Raw genomic sequence first — 20914 nt, 5'->3', positions numbered from 1 at the left:
TGGACCCTTTCAATTTTTTCCACATATTTTACTTTATATGGACACCAGGCTGAGCTTGCATATTCAAGTTGTGATCTTACCAGGGATTTGTACAATGGTAAAAATATTTCCTTGTCTAAGTTTTCAAAAGTCCTTCTTATTATTGCATCATGCATTATTGTTATGTGCTTTGAGCAGTGTTGGGAATGTTAGTTATAGTTATTCACTACTTGTTCCAAAAAGTAACTGAGTTAGTAACTGAATTACTCTAAAATAAAAGTAACTCGTTATCAGGGAAAGTAACTATTTGCGTTACTGTTAAAAAAAAGTTTATACATGTCAAGAATTTTGGATTTCTTTGTTTTCACAAGTCAGTTAAAATGAGTACAACAGACAGGTGTTGGTACATAACTTTCTATATTTATTGCATGTAGGCAGACAGCAAGAGGTTTATCCAGCACTTCACTTCACTGCACTTATTAAAGGGGTAGTTCACTTAAAAAAAAAAAAAAAAAAACCCTTTTGCTGATCATTTACTCACCCCCATGTCATCCAAGATGTCAACGTCTTTCTTTCTTCAGTCGAAAAGAAATTAAGGTTTTTGATGAAAACATTCCAGGATTTTCTCCATATAATGAACTTCATTGGGAACCAAACGGTTCAAGTTTCAAATGAGAGTTTCAGTGCAGATTCAAAAGGCTTTAAAGAACACCAGACGATGAATAAGGGTCTTATCTAGGACCCTTCGAGTCATGAACAAATATTTGTTCATTTTGATGAACGCGTTTGAACAGGAGAGTCACGAACGCTCATCACAGAACAGAGCAAGGCGAGCATTTGTGCTTATAAAACGTAAACTTTTTTATTTATTTTTGAAATGACAGATCGTTTCGCTAGATAAGACGTCCAATAACGTTAACAGCGTTGTTACGACAGGAAAAGTTATTAGTTAGATTACTGAAAAAATAACGTGGTTACCTAACGCCGTTCTTTTAAACGGCGTTATTCCTTTCACACAGATATTCCAGAAAATACACGGATAATGTGACCCAGCATTTGTCCCGGAATTGTTTGATTTCGGTTCATTCACACTGCCAGTGATTTGCCGGGATCTGTGAGTGCGTTCACACACAACCCGTAAAAATTCAGAGAAGACACATGACGTCAGGATGAGACAGCCCGTTCTCATCCTTTAACGTCATATAGAACGCTATATGCAAAAACGGCGCTATACTACGCACATGGCACCCTTTATCGTTAATATAACACGCAAACCCAAGACGTTATAAATCCTTTAGCGTGAATATGACACGCACACCCTACCCCACACATAAACTTAGCCCTCACAGCACGTGTTATATTAACGATAACGGGTTCCATGTGCGTAGTATAGCGCCGTTTTGTCATATAGCGTTCTATATGACGTTAAAGGATGAGAATGCGTTGGATGAGACTATAACGGACGCGTCGAAAACATATAAACGCGCATACCGTACACGCGCTGGTGAACGATCTCAGCTTCAGTACGGATAGTGAGGAGCTCCTGTTCTCTGCTTCGCTCCAGTTTGCAGGTATTTGTTCGTCCTTTCTTTGTTGATGACGAACACAAACGTTCTTCTAGAGCAACAGACTCGCGCGATGGCACGAGCGTCATCACTATGACACACCCTTTACGGCATTGGTCCTGGCTTTTGTTCACACAGCGCGCGTTCCGGGACTGATTTCGGCAATGTTACTAGGTCCCCAACCCGGGATCAATCCCAGAATCAATCCCAGGTCGTGTTTGCGTTCACACAGAAGGCGTTCTGGCATTTTGCCGGCAATTTTCCGGGATCAACTCGCTGTGTGAAAGGGGCTTATGAGACATGAGGTAGTTTAATGCCGCTTTTGTTTGCTCTTTGCTGTACACGTCCATGTGTCTTGAAGGAGGCATGGCTTTGGAGAGAACTCTGAAAGGAGGGTTCTTAAGCTAGTTAGCTATTGCTAGCCTGTCTGAAATGACCTACCCTACCTTTAAATGCTGTTTTCAATTCATTTTAGCTACTGGTAGTGAAACCAGACAAAAGTCGAGCAAGATTTGATTCTGTCCATTGAAATTATCCAGATCAAAAAAATGTTATATACATTATATCCAAAAGGAGAAGTTGAAAAAAGTTGTGTTTTTATCTGAAAATTAAACTTGCATCAGAAGTGGAGGTATTTTACATTTTAATGAAGAATTGTGACTATTTTATGTTCATAATTTGTTCACAACATGACCAGGAAAGTCCATTTAGAAAATAAATATGGCCGATTTCAATTTCATGTAGACTTTTAAAGGAACACTCCGACTTTTTGGGACTTTAACCTATTCACCTTACCCCCCAGAGTTAGATAAGTCCATACATACCTTTTTCATCTCCGTGCGTGCTATAAGTCTGTTTGACGCACCCACTGCTAGCCTAGCTTAGCACAAAGACTGGATGTGAATGGTTGCAGCTTTCATACTAATCCAAATGAGTGACAAAATAACGCAAACGTTTTCCTATTTACATGTTATGATTTGTATAGTCACATACGTAATGTACAAATAACAAAGTCAAATAAGACACAGACATCTTTTAACCGTATAAAACCTGGGAACTATTCTCTGAAGGCGAAGCCCTGCTACGTTGACGGAGTAATAACCGCATCACCTGAGACACGCCGTGGTGAGGAGCGGAGAGTTCGCTCAGTGTTTGGGTAACAGAGTCAGCAATTTATAAATAGTAAAAGCGTAGTTTAGAGTCATGGGTTTTCGCTCTATTGTAAATAGCTGCGACAGTAAACAGGAGAGGTAATACCATGTTTCACAGAATTCCAACTAAAAACGCTGACTGGATGAAGAAATGGCTAACTTACTTACTCTGGATATTGATCCAAACACACCTAAATAGATTATCAAGGGACATTATGTTTGCTCGGTACATTTCAATGGACGACTATTTTGAAAAAATGGAATTTGCCACACGGACCATAATGTGCTGAAGGATACGGCTATCCCATCGATAGCACAGACAGGACAAGTGGATCACCTGCGGCTGAGGTAAGTGTTCCGTTATGTTTTTAGATGACCTACTGTAACAGTGCCATTAGCCAGATCTAATGTAACGTTAGTGACACTATTATATGATTAGGGTATGAATATGTTTTTATCTTGATGAGGTGCGGACGCGCTTGGGAAAAAAAACGAGCGCGTTCACCGCGTTGAACTTGCACCCTGCGCGCGGCGCGACTAGTAGCCTAAATTTGAAATAACCATGGAAATAACGAACTTGAGCGTGCAAAAGGGTACGATAGGCTGTGAGTTCATTGTGCAAAAACAATTTGTGCTATTACTTTCCCCTTATTCTATCCTATATGTAACCGGCAGAGAAGTCACTGTCTGGTTGAAGTTTGTCCCTCTGCAGCTACGGTAGCCCGCTGACGTCACACAGCTAGCTGTGAGTGGCTAAACAACTCATTTGCATCTAAGCCAATTCCTAAGCACAACAGTGCAGACTGTTTTATAGGAAGTGGCTTAGACGCAAATGAGTTGTTTAGCCACTCACAGCTAGCTGTGTGACGTCAGGGGGCTACCGTAGCTGCAGAGGGACAAACTTCAACCAGACAGTGACTTCTCTGCCGGTTACATATACTGTATATTATATAGGCTACTGTTGAATACATTTGGTTCAGCTAATAAATTGCATTTAAAATATATTGATTCCTGTAATAATAATTATTTATTCATGTTCTGTGATATTTATAAATCTGGGTGCGTTTTTGGTCGGAAATCAATGAAACATGGTACTGTATTACCTGGTCTCCCCTGTTTATTGTCACAGCTCATACAATAAAGCAAACACCCATGATAAACTATGCTTTTCTATCTAACGTTAGTAATTGCTGACTCTTTACAACACTGAGCGAACACTCTGCTCCTCGTCACGGTGCGTCTCAGGTGATGGTTATCACTCTGCCCAAGTAGCAGTGCTTCGCCTTCAGAAAATATAGTATTTATACGGTCAAAAGATGTCTGTGTCTCACATGGCCTTGATATTTGCACACTCTGTGACTATACAAACCACAACATGTAAATAGGAAAACGTTTGCGTTATTTTGTCACTCATTTGGATTAGTATGAAAGCTGCAACCATTCACATCCAGTCTTTGTGCTAAGCTAGGCTAGCGGTGGGTGCGTCAAACAGACTTATAGCACGCACGGAGATGAAAAAGGTATGTATGGACTTATCTAACTCTGGGGGGTAAGGTGAACAGGCTAAAGTCCCAAAAAGTCGGAGTGTTCCTTTAAGTCGGTAATTTCACTATATAAGTTAGTTTGTCCTCAATGCTGGTCATAATATACCGGCACACTGCAGTGTACAAGATGAAGAGGACAAAACTTCTTGAGAGAAACCATTTGAAATTGTAATCTCCTGACAGCTGATTCAGTAGCAGCTCTCGGCGCACTCACCATATCCAATGGGAAGTACGATCCTCCAGGTGCAGTCCAAGTTTCCAGGGTAGTTCCCAGGGAAACCCGGGCTCAGAACCACGTTGCTCATATCGTAAAGACTCCCGCCGCACTTCGCTAAAAAACACAAGGAGACATAAAAGAGAACACCAAAGGTGTTTGAAAATGAAAAATTATGACAAGTCGTATGGCTAAGAAAACACGCCATCTGATTAGAATAGAAACATACCAATACAGAGTGGAGGGGGGTAATTCCAGCGACGCACGGTTCCTGGCATACATGTTATGTGAGAATGTCCCTGGAAAACAAGAGGTCACATGATACCATTTTCTACCACATTATTGCTCATTTGCACCTGTATGTGTGTGTCACAGCAATGGAAAATGAACACCGTACCTGAAGCACGTATCCCGGCTCACAGCTGAATGACACGACCTCATTCACCATGTACCTGTCGCCATTCTTAATGCCATTGGCTGGGATCACGGGTTCCGGGCAGGTTGTCAGTCCCACAGCTAAATGGATCAGAGAAGGCATTGAGATACAGAATCAGCATATTATACCATAACTCTCAAAAACAGATATATTTGAATTCATACGCTCTATGTAGTTGTATGCTGTCTTTTACCCACTCGATTTCAGTGCGTAAATTCAGTACCCTAATAGACTGTGCAAGATGTTGCCATGGCAACGGCTGTGGTGTGGTTCATGAGAGCGTGCTTTCTGCTTTTCTCTTGTTGAGATATGCCACACGACGGGTGGCTTTGTCACAGTGGTGTGCTTTTTTCCGTATTTCTGCAAACATCACTCATCGAGTGTTCGTTTGTGATAAAGTTACACTGCAGAAATATGTCTACAAACGAAAGAAGATGAAAAGAGAAATTTGCCTTTGTGATCTTTGATGGTCACTACAACTCAATTATAATACATTCATAATAATACATTAAGAAGGCAATTAGTTCTGAATGCAAGATGATGTTTCATGGTCAGCATCTGTTTTACTGTGGGCAAGTGTTATTTGAGTATGAATCAGATACTATTATAGTTTTTAACTTGATTGTTTTCTGTCATTTTTAAAAAAATAAATAAAAATAAAATAGAATTTTTATATACTTATAATTTTCTCGTCAGTTTTAGTTTTTTTAGTACATCAAGTTAAACTAAATAAAAATGAGAATTAGCCCTGCTAACTAGCTGAAATAAAATCTACACTTTTTAATATTTTATTTCAAGAAACAAAACTTGTTATTTTTATTTCTATGTTTTTTTTTAACTACGATGACCCTGCTGTGGGGTCTCTCAGAGGATGTACTATATGAAACTGGGCAGGGAAAGAGCTTATGTTCTGAGAGCTGAGCCAAAGATGACAGCTCAAAGCTGATGGCGATGTAGCGATTTGAAGCGGTTTGCCAAGACCCTCTCTTTCTCACTCCATTTCATCTTTATTCATAGCCCAGTACATCAGAGTCAACATGATTCTTACATTTTCAACAAAGCTAATGTTGCAGCATATATTAATCTGAGTGGTGTGGCCCTCTGAAATGAAAAGCCAAAGTCCCTCTCAGTGTCGCCATTAGCCTATGTTCAGTTTGTAAAGTTATCATGGACTTTTAGTTTGAATTCAGCAGTTTCTATCTCCCTTTGTTCATTTTCCCGCTACTCCTTGGTTGTCATGGTTTCTGTCATTATGAGTTCATGTGTATCTGTTGTATGTCACTAATTAGCTCATTTGTATTCACACTGCTTAAGTTTATCCTTCACCGTCATTCAGTGTCCGGTCACGTTTATACTATGTGTGTCTATTTCTGCTATCTGTTTGGATAATAAGTAAACTTTGTGTTGAAACCTTAATCGTCTCTGGGTGTCTGTCTGCCTGCCAGCACACACACCTGTAACACTCTGCATTGGAGTTTTCTTTTTAGCTTTAGTTCCATTCAGTAAATAAATTCTGTTCCCGTTCCATTTGGTGTTTCTGTGTTTGAAGGCATGAGGAACAGCTTGTAACTAACACTAACAAGAAAATAATAATATTTTATATATTTTATGAAAAAAAAATGAATAAAATGTTTCATTTATTGAAAGTGAACATTATGCTTTCTACTTCTAACTTGATTTAAGCAAATGGGGGGGGGGGGGGGTATGTTCTATAAATATTATTTTCACTTCATATCAGTGTGGATGTGCAGAACAAGCTTTTCGAACAAGCTTTAATTATTATTGTGGGTTTTATCTTTTTTTATTTTTATTTGATATTTAAAAAAAAAAAAACTTCATTATTACCAAAGGTATTTCAAAGTTATCTTTATTTATTGCAAGTAAATTAAACATTGATTGACAAAATGTTTTTAGATTTTATCTTAAGTGAAAATTCTACTTTCATATTATAGCTAATTAAGTTTGTGTTTATGATGAGATCAAAATGTAAAAAGCCCCAAACAAGTTTAAAAAATATATATATTTTATGATTATTATTTTTTTTCTTTTACTATGAATGTCTTTGAGAAAATAAACATTTTTGATTAATATTAAGTTTAATTGTTGATTAATATTCAATATTAATATATTAAACCAAACCAAAAATACAATTTGAGAAAAGCTGTAAAACGTTAGAGTACTTTTTTAGTTGGCCAAAAGTATCCAATAATAATAATAATAATACAGCAACAAGTATAATTGTGTAGTTTTTGTTTGTTACCACTGTCCCTTGGTAATTACCAGTTGGGCCCATTCAGGTTGATTTACAGACTGGTTTTTCACACGATATTGTATCCGGATAGTACATCCTTGACAGAGTCGTCAGCCAATCATCGTTCAATTGAAGCTCAGTGAGAATGTGACGAACTTTCACGAAAGAAAGATGATTTTACGTCTGCTGGTGTCGCTGTTGGATGGTGTTTTTGTTCAATGCATATTTCTGTTACTTTATCTCTGTAGTTATTTTCCCGTCCGTTTATTTGGAGGATATGGTTGACAGCTTGCTCCGCAGAAATAAAACATGTCCCTGATTAATCCACTAGAACACATACAGTAAAAGAAGAAAGAGCACAAGGAGGGAGAGAGTGATAAAACGAGTATGAAAAAGAAAAAAAAGAGAGAAGCTAATCAGAGCTCACACCAGGGTCAAAATTTCATAGAACTCCACATTGCACTTATGGTTACCAGAGAGATGCAGATACGGTAATAACTATAGGCTATTCACTGAGGCTGCTTACAGTTAATGCTGCTTTTGATGGACTTTAATTGGTTTGGCTTTACAAAGTCAACATACTGTTATTTAAATTTTGTATGCGTTTTTCGTATTCATCATTCAGTGGCTGTGAATTGTCAAAAAAACAAACAAACAAAAAAAAGAAAATCGAACGATACATTTTTTTTTTTTTATGACGGATGAAATTTTTGGAAGCAGTGTGTAAATGTAATTGAGACAATAGAAATGTGAATGTTAATGGAATCTTAACTCCTAGCACTTTCATATGTGACCCTGGACCACAAAAGCAGTCACAAGTCACATGGGTATATTTGTGGCAATAGCCAACAATTCATACTTTGCACGTGATGACACAAGTACTGGCTAGCAGGCAAGAACGTTGTTCTCTAGCAATGCAACCCAGTAAACTAATCAAGGATCTTGCCAGGATATCTCCAATTCAGTTTTAATATACAAAAGTTGGTGTTTTATCATCTGTACGTGATTTGATTTGACATGAGAAAATAAATGGAGAATGAATGACACGTTATCTCCTAACCATGGTGAGTCTCGGTGCTGCGGTAATCACTCCACCCAAGTAGCAGTGCTTTGGATTCTGAGAATAGTTCCTAATATTTATACGGTTAAAGGATGTCTGTGTCTCATATGATCTTGTTATTTGTACACTCTGTGACTATACAAATCACAACATGTAAATAGGAAAATGTTTGCATTATTTTGTCACTTATTTGGGTTTAGTATGCTAGCTGCAACCATTTACATCCAGTCTTTGTGCTAAGCTAGGCTAGCGGTGGGTGCGTCACACAGAGTTACAGCACGCACGGAGATGAAAAAGGTATGGACTTATCTAACTGTGGGGGATATGGTGAATAAGCTAAAGTCCCAAAAAGTCGGAGTGTTCCTTTAAATCATCACATTTTAAATTAAATTATTATCTAAATGAATGAGCAGAGAGTTAGAACTGCACTTTCACTGGTCACCGGGACATAAAAAACTGCATGTATAGAAACAGTAAAATATGATAAAAATCGTTGAAAAAGTTTGATGACTTTGCCCCAAAATAAGGTTTAAAACGTCTTTTCCCCCACAGGTTATACGTTTACTACATATGCGCAAGGGTTTTCTCCTTCTCTGTCATGCACGTGCTATAACACAGTTTTAGATTCCAAAACATACTGTTGGAACTCCTAGATTCCAGGAGATTTGAACTCATTTGTGGGATCAGGGAGTCTCCCGCTATCAATCTGCGGGAGACTACCGGAACCTCTGGGAGACTTGGGATGTCTGATATTTACACAACTCACACTTACACTGCATATATCAAATCTGCCGCCTTTTCAAACAGTAACGTATTTTCCGCTGTCGCAAAACCTCAACTGTGCGCATGCGTCGATGGAACCAGATGATAGGCTTACTGGTTTCCGGCTTGACTGTTAAAAGCAGACGATTGGCTTTCCAGCGGGAGGGGCGGGGCATGTGCATACAACCGCCATCTTTGGCGTTACGGGTTTTCCCTATGTAGTTGTATTTAGGATTGAGGAAGTGGCATGTTTCTATATAAATAGTCTCTGGATATATGTAACATTAAATATCTCCAAACTCCAAGTCTGGTGAAGATTTTGCCAGCTTCAAAGCAATGAAAACATCAGCGGGTGCTGTGTATGGATCGCAAGTTCCGAGTTAATCTTTTCTTGATGTCTAATTTTAACATTCGGTGACATATGGTCTAAATAGTTAATTGATTGTAGTATTGAAAATTTGCAAAGCTGCAGTTGCCGTGGCTAGCCATTGTTTGTCGCCATTTTGTCAGCGTTTGTTGCCCGCCAGGTATCCATGGAAGTCACGTGACTGCAAAGTGTGAATACATTGTATGGGTCAAAAATTATCGATTTTTCTTTTACGACAAAAATCATTAGGATATTAAGTAAAGATTATGTTCCATGAAGTCTTTTTGGTTACACTTTATTTTGATAGTCACTTTAGATGTTCAACTAATTATAAGTAACTTTTCAACTACAAGTCAACTTACTCTCATTAGAGTATTAGTATATTATAGTAGACTGTCAGTAGACTGGTAGGTTATGGTTAGATGTTAGGCTTTGGGTTAGGAGAATAAGTTAACTTGTAGTCGCCAAGTTACCTGTAGTCAGTTGAATGTCTGTTGGGGGACCAACAAAATAAAGTGTTAGCAGATATTAAGCAGACAGTCTACTAATACTCTAATGACAGTTAGTTGACATGTATTTGAAAAGTTACTTATAGTTAGTAGAATGTCTAAAGTGGACTATCGAAATAAAGTGTTACCGTTTTTTTTATTATTTATTTATATTTTTTTGTGAATTCCCTACTGTAAATATATAAAACATGTATTTTTGTGAACGCAGAGCAATCGTGAACATAATTGGACAAGTTTAAAGGCGATTTTCGCAATATTGTCCTTCTATCCTAACAAACCATACATCAATAGAAAGCTTATTTATTCAGTTTTCATAAGATGCATAAATCTCAATTAAAAAAAAAAAAAATACCCATGTGACTGGTTTTGTGGTCCAGGGTCACATATTATCAAATGTTCTATTTACCAATCTTTTGTGACTAGTCATATATAACTTTGCTGCAGCCAGTGCACCCTAAACTGCCCTTTCATAGGCGAGAGAAAGCAACATGGATAAATTGGGCTGTCCCACTGGGAACACTGCCCTTAGAAATGGACAAATGGGACATACAGAAAGTGAATTGGTATGGTGGTTTATGAGGCTTGGTTTGAGCACACTAAAGGTCACAGTCTGAAAGGCTTGAACACACAGACACACACACACGCGCGCACACACATGTGGCTTTTTCTCTAAAATTTACTACAACAGCAAATTTGCTTATGTGACATTGCTTAAATATTTTCTGTAAATTAAAATATTTGTAATAGCTATAGCTTATATAATAGCTGGAACTGTTAAAAATAACTTTGGTCAGTGTATTGATTGAGTTTAAAAAAATGGAATGAGATGTTGTACACTGATCAAATAAACATTTGCCAATTAAAATAGATAATAAAAAAACAGCAATTTAATACAACTAAATAAATATTGATTTAACAAATCATGTCAAAATAATATACATTTTGTATAGTTTCAATTGTTGGACAAAGTCAATAAGATCAAGACCAGTGAAGTGAGACAGCCCAAAACTACCCATTCAAACGACCTACCTATATGAAAATCTTATGTTAGATCATAGTTTGCTGTATATACATGCACAATTATTCTCACAACAAAAACATGGGATTTGTGCTTGAATGTTTTAGAAAAAAAGTAACAAGACACCAAAGTGCATGTTATAAATGGAAAGCTACATAAACTAAAACTGTGGTAACTGTATTGAATGCAATTATATAATTAATATGCATGCATTTGCGAGTGTCCAAAAATAAAATTTACTAGATACATAAACTTAAAACTTATATTTTAGTTCTGAATCTTGAGTTGTAAATGCAATTATTCACAGCTGTCCATACAAAACTGATAACCGTCATCTGCAAAATTCATTTCATATTTTAGCGTATTATCTGAGAACAGCAAAGGGTCTAATCTGTCGCTTTATTGATTGTTCAACACCCAGTCCTGCTGTTCTGTTAATAAGAAATTTATCAATTTCTTTGAAAGGAAAACTTTAATTACGTCAAAACATTCAGTATTTGCATATGGCACTTGCTTTGATATTTTTTTTATCTATTGCAATGGTTTTCAAGCCTGGTCGTGGGGATCCACTGCCAGTGTTGTGAATGATATACTATTATTTTACTATTATAATATTAATTCATTCTGTTTTTTATTATTATTTTGATTATATTATATTTTATTATATATATATATATATATATATATATATATAATAAAATATAATATAATATTTATATAACAAAATATAATATAATATAATATATAACAAAATCCATAACAAAATTGCAATATATATATATATATATGTCATAGATTTTGTCATAGTTGTTGTTGTTGTTGTTGTTTAATTAAGCAGTTACTTTAGCTCTTCAACATTAAATGAAAAATGTTGCCTTGGAAACTTACTAAAAAAAAGTTACATATTTTATTTAATGTTACATTTTATTAAATTTCAAAAATTATACTGAATTTACTTTTTTTTTTTTATATAACAACCCTGCCCACATCACTGCACATGCATTTATGTATGTCTCTCATATCTGACACATTGGCTGTGTTTTACATCACCCTACTAGGGCAATGCTTGAGGGGACAGCCTTTTGTAGTGGTGTCAGAAACCATATTGGACATTATCGAGTGCACTCATTCAATCCCACACTGTAAAAACAAATGTTCAAAGATTTATATATAAAAAAAAGATAATTGGAGTACATTTTACGACAAAATACTATCAGTACTTCAAAATCGTACTTTTAATTCAATATGTTATTTGTCGTTTCTTTGCAAGTATTTGTGAAATTTATTAGCAATTTACAAGTGAAAATTGTGTCAAAGCAAATACTACACCAATTTTTAGGAGGTTGAAAACGTTTTATCTATTGCAATGAAATTGAAGTGTGCTGTTGTCCAGATACATCGTGAGGCCACTGTAGATGACATTGGTAAAAATAAATAAATACAATTGTACGACTGAAAATATACAACTGTTTTTTTTTTTTTTTAGATGTTTTATGAACCATGTAAGGTTCAACTAGATCCCCATCGTTTTCCAATTTTCTTTGTGCTGATATCGGCAAACACAAACGCCTCAGCCGAGCAAATAATGAGAGCTGGGGTTCACAGTCTTCTGCCTTTACCTGACAGCAGAGCACAGAGAGAGGAAAGTGTGTGTGTGTGTTCGTGTCCCTGCCATCTGTGTGTTTGCCCGTGAAATATAGCAGCGAGTCTTGCTCTGGACTGTTACCAAGGGCAGAGGGTTCGGGATAATCAAAGCACCATAGTGACATGTTCTATACTCACTTTTGTACTCAAGGTGAAATCCAGCCGCGACGACACTGATATCTGTATGGAAGTGCAGGTAAAGCTGGTTGGAGGTGCTGTTTAACAAGGCTGGAGCCGTTGTACCTGGAAGATAACACCAGAAAGAGGCCTGAGCAGGACAAGGGCTAGAGTTATCACACACACAGACATTGTGTTCTCATTCCAGCGATCTCTCTCTCTCTCTCACACACACACACACACACATTATCTAAATGATGAAAGTGTGCACACAGAAACAAAAGGGCAAAGGGAGGTAAGCAGCTGTTAATCACGGCAGGCGTATCGCTCTCATGAAAAGACTCTGCCGTTTTGGACATCAGCCAAATGAAACGGAGTCGGCAAAAAGGAAATGTTTGACAGGCGCTAGTCATTGAAGTGTGTCGCTATCCTTCCGAGCTCTCATGGGGGAACTTTCCTCACAGCTCAGAGGAAAGAGTCACTTATCATCCGACTAAAAAGCAAAACAGCCGCTGCCACTCTGGATTCAAAGCCGAGGATTTTCCATACGCTTATACATATATGGACAGAGCTAATATAGAGTGTGGCATCTTTAATATGTAGAGAAGATGTCATGAATACTACATAACATCCAACATCCAAGTCAAAATGAAACAGTGCTGTATAGTGCAACTTTAATAATCTGATATAGTTCTGAGTGAAATGGGAGAGAAAAATCTTTGGCCGGGACTTGATGTTATCCTTTAGGAATTGGTTGGATTGTAAAAATAAAAATAAAATAAAAAAACGAAAAGAAAAGGACGTTATGTACCAGAGCCGGGTATGAATTGTTCACATTAAGACCAGAAATCTGACATTTTAATATTTAGCGTAAGGGCTATTTTTGATTTTTTTTTTTTTTTTTTACTTTTTTAACACTTACACTTTTAGTAAATGTTACTTTCATTTTGTTCTACCCTTTCCATTACACACACAATTCAACAAGCCGTATCATTAGGCAATTCCTGCCAAGTTGCAGAATACTGAACAGGCAATGATAAGTAATGTGGGCGAACATGTGTTAAATAAAATGTTCTGGGTTCAATACAAGTTGTGCTCCACTGACATGTGGCCTGATATCAATTACCACAGAAATAATTCAGTCACCCCTCAGTTTATAAAAACAAAGCAAAATCACATTATGCAGTAATACCTGTACAGTTGCACCAGGGTAAATGTTAATACACAGTTTGGAAAGTATCGGAAGACATAAACCTAAAGTTGGCATGAATAGAGTGATTCATCCATCACTCTATCCAATTGTCTATACATCCATCCATTCATCACTCCATTCAACTGTCCATCCATCCATCTATTCATAGCATTCATCCATCCATCATATTGTTCATCCTATGCGGTTCATGTAACCTGTTTTGTACAATAATCATGTCTTGTATTGTGTTAGGTCCAGAGTAAAATTTTAAAAACTGAAGAAAACCAGTTGAGAGCCACTGTTGAACAGAAGACTTTCTTTCGAACAGAAGAGTTAGTCTTGTTAGTGATACTTTACAATAAGGTCCGATCCAGTAAATAACATTTATTAACAATGAGCAATACATTTGTTGCACTATTAAATTATCTTTGTTATTGTTACAAAACACAAATGTTCATACAAACATTGTTAGCTCTATTACATACTATTACTGTGAATATACCACATGCTGACTATTTTGTACTTAAAAGTGCAGTCAAAAAACCCCCCAAAAAACTTGAAAAATTAGCCACTTTATCCTGGCAATTTTCCTGTTGATATGAAACATCGGGTACCTTTAGCAATATAGCAAGTGAATTATGTACATGATGTATATTAAGATATTATGCTGAACTATATGCCTTTCTCCGCTTCTCAAAGCTTTCTAAGGATGCTGATTTGTATAAGGTGTCTGACTCTGAGGTGGCGAATGGGAATGTTATTTATGTGACATTATCAACGCATTATTTGCTGTTTGATTACATAATCAAGCAAAAGGCTAATCATATTAATTTCCACTGTGTGTCCAACGTGGAAAGCGATCAGATACATCAACTTGTAGGCGACCCTGTATGAGTGAGTGGAGGCGGGGCTCATTTACATATGCATGGTTCCGCATATTAAATGAAGCAAGGGTGTAGAGTTAAAATGAATGGTACCACTTTATTTCGATAGTCCACTTCAGACATTTAACTAACTATAAGTAACTTTGCAACTATATATATCAACTAACTCTCATTAGAGTATTAGTATATGTGTGCTTAATTGCTTAATATCTGAACACTTTATTTTGTTGGTCCACTGTCAGAAAAAAAGGTACAAAATCTGTCACTGGGGCGGTACCTTTTCAAAAAGGTACACTTTTGTACCTAAAGGGTGCATATTGGTACCATAATTGTACAAATATGTACCATGAAGGTACCAATATGCACCCTTTAGGTACAAAAGTGTAAGGTACCGAACCCAGTGACTACTTTCGTACCTTTTTTTCTGAGAGTGTCCCAATAGATATTCTACTGACAATACGTAACTTGGCAACTACAAGTCAACTTATTTCACTAACCTGGACCCTAACACCTAACCAAAACAGTCTACTGGGAGTCTACTAATACTCTAATGAGAGTTAGATGACATGTATGTGCAATGTTACTTATATTTAGTACAATGTCTAAAGTGGACTTTCAAAATAAAGTAGAACCAAGTGAACTAACAATTTAAAAAAAAACTTCCAAATCTCAATATTGATAATACTAATATAAAAAAGTCCCCCAGTAGTCAATAATAATATCCCTTAAAACTCCTCATGCCTTGAAATAACTTGAATGTTTGATTGACTTGAATTCAAGCTATTTTAAGGCATGAATAAAACCAACCCGATCTCACGGGAATTCGTACGAAATTTAACGAGGTGGCTAATTCGTAACAATTCATACGACCTCACTCGTACGAATTAGTACGATTTAGCTAAATCGTACATATTTTACGAATTAGCCAATTCGTATGAATTTGTACGAATGACCTACCCCTGACCCCGCCCCTAAACATAACCGTCACGTGGGTTTAGACAAATCGTACAAATTTGTACGAGTGAGGTCGTATGAATTAGTACGAATTAGCCACTTTTGAATCACTCGTACGAATTCGTACGAATTGGTCGTGAGATAGGGTAGAATAAAACAAATACACAGGAACAACAAGATGTAAATAGGCAATTTTGGTGATCAAAGATGAGTTTTGAGGGACATTATTATTGACTACAGGGAGACTTTCATATTAGTATTAGTAAATGTTGAGATTTGGAAGAATTATTTATTTTATTTTTTTGTATTATTGTTAGTTCTTTTGAACTAATGTAACTAATGTTAACAATTGGAAACTTATTGTAAAGTGTTCCCATCTCACCTGTAGTAACATTACAGTTTGCATGCAGATCATTTGAAGAATCTTTCTTCAAATGCTCTGATTTATGGTGTAAAAAGATGGAAAACTGTATATCACAACACGACATTACAATCATATTCAACGCATTCTCACCCCAAGGCGTCACCTTTGACCATGCTTCAATATTTGACGTTTTAGGCGCCCTTTAGCGCCACTTACATGATGCGATCCTACGGCGTCATCTAACTGACGCTAAAGGAAAGCGTCAGTTAGAGGACGCGGTTAGGTTTAGGTGTGGGGTGGGGGTAGGGTACACGCGATCCTATGGCGTCATCTAACTGACGCTAAAGGGCGCCTAAAGCGTCAGATATTGAAGCATGTCCAAATGCTTCCCAAGGCAGTTAAGTGACGCCTTGGGGGTGAGAATGGGCTGTCATATTACATAAGTTATATTAATCATGCTTCTTCAAGTGGTTAAAATGTATTCATTAGTTATTGATTAGTTTCACATTAATTATGAAATTAGTATATAGTTTCATAGTAAGTTTCTGTGAGGTATTAAAACTGTACTTCATTTGGTAATCAGAGTTTCAACATGTTAGTTACTAGCAGTTACTAGAATGTTAATATTGCATTCCTCTGTTGCCCTTTTGCAGATATTTATTGATGTTGGAACAATATTCAAAAGTGTTGCCCGTAATTTTCATAAATTAAAAAGCCTCCTTTGGAGAAATAGTGATTATAGTCTGATCTCAACCATGTTTCATCTTCAGAATCCTGACGTGCAGTCAGAATTATGTAAATAATGACAGCAATATCTTTTAAAGATGCGGAAAAAAAATGTGTGCAGTTGTAATTAAATTGGTATTTGTACTTTTGAACTAATGTAACTAATGTTAACAATTGGAAACTTATTGTAAAGTGTTCCCATCTCACCTGTAGTAACATTACAGTTTGCATGCAGATCATTTGAACAATCTTTCTTCAAATGCTCTGATTTATGGTGTAAAAAAACTGTATATCACAACAAGACAGTAATAAATGCAGTAGAGCTCTGGCAAAACAACAACAACAACAAAAAAAAAAAAAAAAAAAAAAAATATATATATATATATATATATATATATATATATATATATATATATATAAACTGCAATGCATCACATCAGAATCCAACATCTCCCTGTGGGAATGAACCAATGTACAATTTAAATCCCGTGTAAAAGTAAATAAGGCTGGAGTAAACTAGAAAAGAATCAACAAATACAGCTTAGAGTATTCAGTGCCTTATAGTACGCCGCCTGATGAATGCTTAAATACACCCACATAGCCATGGCACGCTCTTAGAGAACTGTTTTGTTTGAGAAGAAAGATTTCTTTCAAACTCACATCTATAGCATTTTTTTTTCATACATGGATTGTTTATGTCTTTACATAAACGCCCAAAATGGTGCCTTGCATTTGCCAGGAAATGGTTCCTCGGCTTGTTTTGCATTTAACCCTTTAACAGGCAAGAGTGGAAAATGCTAAGCAAGAAATAATTTCATGTCTTTTTTTTTATACATCATCTGGACTTAAATAAAACTTATTCAAGATTCAGCCCGTGAAACCCATTTTGAAATTGTACGCTGCGTTACCTTAGAAATGGTACTCTAAATTATTTTATCGGGCTCCTCCCGTTTTGGCCATCTTCATGTTTCATAATTTATGATCAAAACCTTTTTTTTTTTTGACAAAACTCATTGTCAGAAAGGTCTGGGGAGGGGATGTCCCTCCTGTCCCCCCCGTCCCAATAGGAAGTTACGCCCGTGGTCATAAGTGATAAAAGGATTTGATGAAAAAAAAAAAAGACAATACATTAGACTGATGACCAAAGCCTGAAAAATGTTCCTTTGCGCTTGAATGATTTGACTAATAATTTTTGGATGAATTTTGACAGCTGCGTAGAGCTCATCCAGTGTCCAGCTATTCAGCAGTCTATCATCTCTATTAGAGCCGAGGCAATCTGAGAAGATCTTAAAAGCCTCAGACGAGCTTAAATGGACTTTGCCAGACAGAATATGTTGCTTTTAAAGTATTGCATCGCATTGGTTGCCAAAGAGGACAAGGAGAGATGCCTCCTCACAGATTAGGGGGATTTGAGAAGAAGGATTCTTTGTGAAATACATGCCCATGATTCCCTCTAAGATGTGCACTGATGTTGTTCCCGCACAGATGGACAAAAAAAAAAGTTGCACATTCATCAGACTGTGTGGTAATGTGTGGCGTAAAAGCTGATTGAGTCCAACCACATGTCTATTGATTTTTGGTATGGAACTGAAGCTTTGGGAGATATTGTGCGGAAATGAGAAGCACTGATTAATTCATGAGGAAATCCTTAAACACATGTTCATAATGACAAAATAACAGAAAACATGTGTACAGAAATGTGGCCTCTAGTTATACAATCATGTTTATATTAAAAGGTAACACATAACATGCACTTACAATAAAAGTTAACACAGTCTCATCCCAAAAAGTCATATAACTGACGTTTTGGGACGTCTTTTGACCATACGTCAATATCCGCCTTTTTAGGGCCCCCTTAAACGTTGGTAGATGGCGATCCCGGGCAGTCATACAACTGACGCTTTACCTTTAACGTCAGTTAGGTGACGGGTTAGGTTTAGGGTTAGGTTTAGGTCTGGGGTAGAGTTAGGATCCCATAACCTCATCTACCGGCGTTTAAGGGGGCCCTAAAAAGGCGAATATTGACGTATGGTCAAAAGACGTCCCAAAACGTCAGTTATATGAGGTCTTGGGATGAGACCGGGTTGCACAAGTACATTACGCATAAATACATGCATAACTAACACTAAACCAAACCCTAATCCTAACCCTGTAGTAAGTATAGTAATGTTGTTAATTACACGTATTTAATATATAATTACACTGTAACAAGGAGACCTTAAAGTAGTGTAGCCAAAAATAAGATTAAATATAAAAATCATATTACATAAGTTATATTAATCATGCTTCTTCAAGTGGTTAAAATGTATTCATTAGTTATTGATTAGTTTCACATTAATTATGAAATTAGTATATAGTTTCATAGTAAGTTTCTGTGAGGTATTAAAACTGTACTTCATTCGGTAATCAGAGTTTCATGTTAGTTACTAGCAGTTACTAGAATGTTAATATTGGGTTACACTTTATTTGGATAGTCACTTTAGACGTTCTACTAATTATAAGTAACTTTTCAACTACGTGTCAACTAACTCTCATTAGAGTATTAGTATATTCTAGTAGACTGTCAGTAGACTGTTAGGTTATGGTTAGGTGTTAGGGTTCGGGTTAGGAGAACAAGTTTACTAGTAGTCGTCAAGTTACTTATAGTTAGTTGAATGTCTTTTGGGGGACCAACAAAATAAAGTGTTAGCAGACATTAAGCTGACAGTCTACTAATACTCTAATGACAGTTAGTTGACATGTACTTGAAAAGTTACTTATAGTTAGTAGAATGTCTAAAGTGGACTATCGAAATAAAGTGTTACCTAATATTGCATTCCTCTGTTGCCCTTTTGCAGATATTCATTGATGTTGGAACAATATTCAAAAGTGTTGCCCGTAATTTTCATAAATTAAAAAGCCTCCTTTGGAGAAATAGTGATTATAGTCTGATCTCAACCATGTTTCATCTTCAGAATCCTGACGTGCAGTCAGAATTATGTAAATAATGACAGCAATATCTTTTAAAGACGCGGAAAAAAAAAATGTGTGCAGTTGTAATTAAATTGGTATTTGTTGAGCCGCAATTAATCCCACATGATGAAATGTGTGGGGAGACAGAAACACAAAACATATCTGACAGTTTAATTAAGGGTATTATCCTAATGGATTTGTGACTAGAGGAAGAATGAAACGACCGATTGTGATGGGCGAGTGTGCGAGGGATATAAAAGGCGATCACGCAGGCGACAGGAGAGCGGAGAGTGCATTTTAATGGGCAGCCAAACACCATGCCTAATGACGCTGGCTCCTGATTCCCTGCCATGTCTTACCAATGCTCACAAATGACTCCAGGCTTGTATAATTTGGACCATTGAGATCTAAATGAGGGGAAATTACCGTTTTATCATCAAATTCAATCATAGACTAGCATCAGGTGTCTCGGGAGACGGGGTGATGATGGTTTAGCATTTAAAGTGCTTCTTAGCTTTTGAGAATATGGCTTGGGGAAGGTGAGAAGTGCTAGACAGTGTGAAGTGCCAGTGAACACATGCCTTGGAGCAGCTGGAGCTCCCTGGCTGGGTGACCTTTCACCAGCATGCAAGTGTGGCGCAGAGGCGAAGTTCATTATAGCCGTGTCGAAAGTATAGCTAGAGGCCTGGCCACAATACTGTCTACTGGGAGAAACCCAAAAAAGGTTAAGCCTCCTCTCTCAAAGGAAGATCTTGCCCCCTCTTCCTAATCCATGCTGTGAGACCTTTTTTGTTTTCCTTTTTATTTTGTAATATTATTTTTAAATGGCTTTATTGAATCAATATTTATTTTATTTGTTTGCTCTGTTTAATCCAAATTAAATACTTTATATATTTTAACATACAATTTATTATTGTTGTTTGATTGGTGCATAATGTGCCTTTTTAGATTTTTGAGCTCTTTTTAAATCATGTCGTATTTTTAGGTTTATGATATAACATTTATAATAATGTATAAGGGAATGTGTATATTTTTAGGACATGTAACTGGTCACTATTTCTTTTTCGTACCATTTTAAATGCTGGTCATTTTTTACATTTTTACATATCGTCACTGTCAGATGGAAACCTCATTTCATTTCTATTGGTCACCCTTTTACGTGTGTCTGTGGGTTTTGAAATTGTTTAACTAATAAAAAGCATTAAAAATAGCATATGACTAAACC

At 36.6% G+C, this 20914-nt stretch overlaps 1 protein-coding gene across 2 annotated transcripts in view; it reads right to left on the bottom strand.

Annotated features, from left to right (window-relative positions):
- The window catches only part of csmd1b (CUB and Sushi multiple domains 1b), a 756823-nt gene that overhangs the window by 84117 nt on the left and 651792 nt on the right, over positions 1-20914 (bottom strand). For both annotated transcript variants that reach the window (XM_039652188.2, XM_039652197.2), the window contains exons 37-40: positions 12639-12743; positions 4851-4969; positions 4683-4752; positions 4454-4570 (exon numbers count right to left, since the gene is read on the bottom strand). In XM_039652188.2, the coding sequence (XP_039508122.2) occupies positions 4454-4570; positions 4683-4752; positions 4851-4969; positions 12639-12743 (411 nt within the window). The remainder of the gene's footprint in view (positions 1-4453; positions 4571-4682; positions 4753-4850; positions 4970-12638; positions 12744-20914) is intronic.

Source organism: Pimephales promelas, chromosome 11 (assembly GCF_988280905.1).
Source record: "Pimephales promelas chromosome 11, fPimPro1.hap1.1, whole genome shotgun sequence".
NCBI classification, from domain to species: Eukaryota; Metazoa; Chordata; class Actinopteri; order Cypriniformes; family Leuciscidae; genus Pimephales; species Pimephales promelas.
Note: the sequence above shows the minus strand (reverse complement) of the source record. Positions and strands in the feature narration are given on the sequence as shown.